At 35.5% G+C, this 5,022-nt stretch overlaps 1 protein-coding gene across 1 annotated transcript; it reads left to right on the forward strand.

Annotated features, from left to right (window-relative positions):
- Window positions 1-367: 367 nt before the first annotated feature.
- Window positions 368-4,552, forward strand: LOC133803508 (putative disease resistance protein RGA1). Its single transcript, XM_062241573.1, has 2 exons — window positions 368-3,955; window positions 4,216-4,552. Exon 1 carries the CDS (start codon window positions 442-444, stop codon window positions 3,952-3,954), a length of 3,513 nt encoding a protein of 1,170 aa, XP_062097557.1. The 5' UTR covers window positions 368-441; the 3' UTR covers window position 3,955; window positions 4,216-4,552.
- The last annotated feature ends 470 nt before the right edge of the window (window positions 4,553-5,022 follow it).

A 5,022-nucleotide genomic window follows, 5' to 3' on the forward strand; every position in this document is an offset into this window, starting at 1 on the left:
ACAAAAAAAATTCTCCAATAGTGTTATAAAAGTTGGGCCAAATTTAGCATATAATATAACATGATGCATATTTTGGATCACCATAAATATTATATTTTTTATTTACTTTTATATCATTTTTATTATTTTATTATTATTTATATTTATGGTATTAAATGTTAGATTTCTTACTTTATTACTTTATTATTATATTCATCTATCAACAATATCAACAATAAAATATAAAGTAAAATTATTAATTTTTTTATAATTTCAATTAGCACTAATGAAATATTAACTTTTACCAAATTTTTTTAAATTATAGTATAATAATAAAAATTGTATCAAATATATAACATATTCATTTTTTTTTTGCCAGCGAAAAGCATGTGACAGAATTTTCAACTTTCAACTTTCAACTCAATTCTATCATAGCACCACTAGTTTCTCTAGCAGGCAACAATGGCGGACGTAGTTCTTTCCCCAATTATAGAAGTAGTCTTAGACAAGTTAGCCACTCCGTTTCTCTTAAAGGTTTCAGATTTGTATAATATCAAGAACGAAGTCGGTAAGTTATATCGAACGTTAGCCATGGTTCAGGCGGTGCTCGCCGACGCCGAAGAGCAGCAATTAAATAACCGAGCTTTGAGGTTGTGGCTGGAAGAGCTCAAAGAAGTTGCTTCTGATATTGAAGACTTGATTGACGAGGTTTCCGCTGAAGCTGTTTTGTCCAGGACCATAAATGGAAACAGCTATTTGGAGCAGGTGAGTAACCTGATCCCTTCCGCTTTTGGAAATCTTTTGAACTATAATGATTGGTTAGCCAAATTGTACCAAGTTAAGGAGGCGTTAGAGAATTTGGTTAAAGAGAAATCTACATTTAATCTTAGAGAGTGGGTAGTTAGTAATAAAGGGTATAAGAATAAGCGAGGAAGGCAAACTGGATCTTTCATAATTGAATCTGAGGTTTTTGGTAGAGACGAGGACAAAGAGGGGGTAGTGAAGCTGTTTCTCTCAAACGACAGGAGTTGTAGGAGTCATGGGGATGTTTTGATTGTTTCTATTGTTGGCTTAGGCGGTCTTGGTAAAACGACACTTGCTCAGTTAGCTTATAATGATGAGAGGGTAGTAAAACATTTTGATTTGAGGATCTGGGTCTGTGTGAATGATGAGTTTGATTTGGAAAAAATCATGATTTCAATTATTGAAGGATCAAGTAGGAGTAAGTACGAGTTTCTAGGAATGGATGTTCTTCAATTTCAGCTCCGGGAGTTGTTGAAGGGGAAGAGGTACTTGCTTGTGTTAGATGACGTGTGGAATGAAGATCAAAGTGAATATGATGAATTGCTGAAGATGTTGAGATGTGGTGGAGAAGGAAGCTCAGTTCTTGTCACTAGTCGCAGTGAAAAAGTTGCATCTATAATGGGTACTACTTGTATCTATCCTTTAAAAGGTTTGTCTGAGGAAAGTGGCTGGGATTTGTTTAAGCAACGAGCTTTTGGCTGCAATGAAGAAGATAGATCAAACTTGTTCTCCATTGGTAAACAAATAGTGAAGAGGTGTGCTGGTGTTCCTTTAGCAGTGAAGACTTTGGGAAGCCTAATGCGTTTCAAAAGGGAAGAAAGAGAATGGTTATTCGTTGCGGAGAGTGGTGTTTGGGATATGTCCGAAAGTGAAAATGGAGCTCTGCCTGCACTAAGGTTGAGTTACAGTCATTTGCCGCCTCATCTGAAAGGATGCTTTGCTTATTGCTCAATATTTCCTAAAAACTATGTAATCAAGAAGGAGAAATTAATCCATCTGTGGATAGCAGCAGGCTTTATTCGGTCAGAAGAAGGAAAAAAATCTTTAGAATTTATTGGCAATGAGTATTTCAGTGATTTAGTTTGGATGTTCTTTTTTCAAGATATCCAGAAAAGTGACAATGGGAATATAATTGAATGCAAAATGCATGATCTCATTCATGATCTTGCACAATCTGTTGTAGGAAGTGATTTCATGACAATGGAACATGATAGTACCTATAGAGATCACTCAAATATTCGTCACTCATCAGTGGTTTGTAATTTGGAATTGCATACAATTCCTGAAGCTTTGTACGAAGCAAAAAAGTTGCGAACTCTCATCTTATTGATTCCCAAAGGCAACCTTGGGGGAGTACCTTCTGGTGTATTTTCAAGTTTTAGATATCTTCGAGTCCTGGATTTAAGTGGAAGTGGCATCAAATTGGTACATGAATCAATTTCCTCCTTTGTATTTCTGAAGTTTATTGACCTCTCTAATACTCGCATCCAAACATTACCCGAAGGTGTTTGCAAGCTTGTTAATTTACAGGTTATGAACCTTTGTGATTGCTACAATCTCACTGAATTGCCTAGTCGCCTGGCAAATTTGTCTAAACTGAGACATCTCATAATAAATGGTTGCTACAGAATAACGAAAATGCCACCTGATATTGGAAAACTGATACATCTTCAGACACTCTCAATGTTTATAGTAGGAAAGGAAGCAGATAGAAAACTTAAACAGCTCCAATTTTTAAACCTCGGTGGTGATCTAAATATTAGACAATTGGAGAATGTGAAGGATGCATCAGAAGCAAGGAAAGCTGATTTAACAAGTAAAAGAAACCTACAATCTTTGTGTCTATCTTGGGGAAGTGATGACAATGGTTTAAACAGGAACAGTGATTATGATGCCCCACTAGAAACGGAAGTTCTTAATTTCCTCCAACCACACAAATATCTGAAAGTGTTGTCTATTAAAGGGTTTGAAGGCAGTTGCTTCCCAAGGTGGATTGGAGCTCTTAAAGTCCCAAATCTAACTGAAGTTACTCTAGTTAACTGCAGAAGATGCAAACAGCTCCCCACATTAGGTCAACTTCCATTTCTTAAGGTTCTCTGCATGCAAGGAATGGATGCAGTGAAGAATATTGGTAGTGAATTCTATGGTGAAGGCACTAGCGTAGCATTTCCGTCACTTAAAGAATTAACCCTTACAGATCTTCCCAATTTAGAATATTGGTGGACTGCTAATGGAGGACAAGGGTTCCCTTCCCTGGTCAGACTTTCAGTTAATAAATGCTTGAGACTGAATAACATGCCATCATTTCCATCACTACAGCATCTAGAGCTTCGTTGTTGCAGTGATATTGTACTGCGATCAGCTTTGAATTTAACTTCTCTTACCAACCTTATCCTTGAAGAATTTCCAGAGCAGTTGGTCTTTTTAGATCTTTTGCTTCAAAATAATGCTCCTCTGATGTTTCTAAAAATCAGTTCTTGTCCGAGGCTTCGCTCCATCTCTCCAAATTTAAAAAAACTTGTCAAGTTAAGAACATTAACAATTAGCTGGTGTGGTGAGCTACTTTCATTGCCAGAAGGACTAGGAAACCTCACTGCACTTGAGTCATTGGAGATAATAGAGTGCCACAACCTCATCTCTTTGCCTGAAAGTATGGAAGGGTTGATCTCTCTTCGATCATTATCAATTGAGAATTGCAACAACATTACAACATTGTCATGGAGGTTGCAATCCCTTGTAGCCCTTGAGCATTTAACTATCATGTACTGTCCCAAATTGAATTCTTTGCCTACTGATTGGCGAGATCTATCTGCGCTCAAGAGTTTGTCGATCTTGAACTGTCCGGAACTAATGTGTCTACCGGAGGGGTTAAAATATGTCACTGCATTACAAAACATGGAAATACGTGGATGCCCTGGCCTGCAAGCTTTGCCAGAGTGGGTAGCTAATCTTACCTCGCTCAGATCTCTGTCATTATCAGATTGTCACAATTTGACTTCTCTTCCTGGAGGATTCAAGTGCTTGAGTTTCCTTCAACATCTTTCAATCCGAGAATGTCCATGTTTGGAGGAGCGCTGCAAGAAAGATAGTGGTGAAGATTGGCCAAAGATGAAACACATTTCACATGTCTACCTCGGGTCACAGCATTTCAGGGCATACGATGATGTTTGAGGTAGCTCATCCTCTCCAAAATTTGATATTTATTGTTATTATTGAGTATGTTCATCCTACAAACCCCATCAATTCATTAAAACTATGTTTGACTAAATTATACTATCTGTAAGGATAGCCATATATATATATTAGTCTTCAAGCAGGTTCATATCGTTTTCTTTTTTCTCCTTCCATTAGTTTTACAACCTTAATATGCCATTTTGTAAGAAGTCGTCCATACCACAATTGACCAAACTGCTTTTCGATCATATTCAACAGGGTAATGAAAAGGGGAAAAACAATCCCAGTTGCTTGAAGAATTTATCAAATTCAAGATCAGGCGAGGGAGCAATTTGATTTGGGAGAGTAACTACATGAAGTACCGCAGTGAGCTAGTGACGTTTACATATTGATGCTATAATCTGTTCGAGAAATCCCTTTCCTTGTTACAATGAAATCCCCTTCCTTGTTACAATGATCCATGGGTGCTTAATCCTAATTGCAGACTAAAAGTATATGAGACCGTTTGGTTGAGGGCTTGTTTTGTTTTTTCGATTTTGATGTTAAAACTTCAAAGGGCCGGGTGCTTAATCCTAATTGTCACTTTGAGAAATTACATTACATGGCCCTAAATGAGCGCATTAGAAAGATAAACGTCCTCAAATTAAAAGTTAGAGCAAAATGGCTTTTTTTTTTTTTTTTTTGTTCGTATAGTTAATTTATTATATTATTTCTTTTTTTAAACTTACCCTTCAATTCTCAAATATTCACACAAAATTATTATTTTGTATCTATTTATCTCTTGAAATAATATATGCTATTTTTCACTCTTCAAATTTTTTTTACATAATAATATAAAAGCAATATCCAAACTGGTAGTTTGAAAATTTATATCTCTTCTATATAATAAGTGCGTAGATAACAGAAATTATTGGTTTTAACAGTTTTTTATTTTTTTAATGTTAACTTTAATGGAATATTATGATATTTAACAGAATATTCTTATATTTAATGGTAGTTTGTAAATATTTAAATAAAATAAAATAAATAATTAAAAAAAATTAAAATATGATATTTTTGAGATAT

This window comes from Humulus lupulus, chromosome X (genome assembly GCF_963169125.1).
Source record: "Humulus lupulus chromosome X, drHumLupu1.1, whole genome shotgun sequence".
Taxonomy (NCBI): Eukaryota; Viridiplantae; Streptophyta; class Magnoliopsida; order Rosales; family Cannabaceae; genus Humulus; species Humulus lupulus.

Bases quoted from the DNA above. Each gene is read 5' to 3' on its own strand.
- LOC133803508 (XM_062241573.1), top strand. From the start codon at position 442: ATGGCGGACGTAGTTCTTTCCCCAATTATAGAAGTAGTCTTAGACAAG.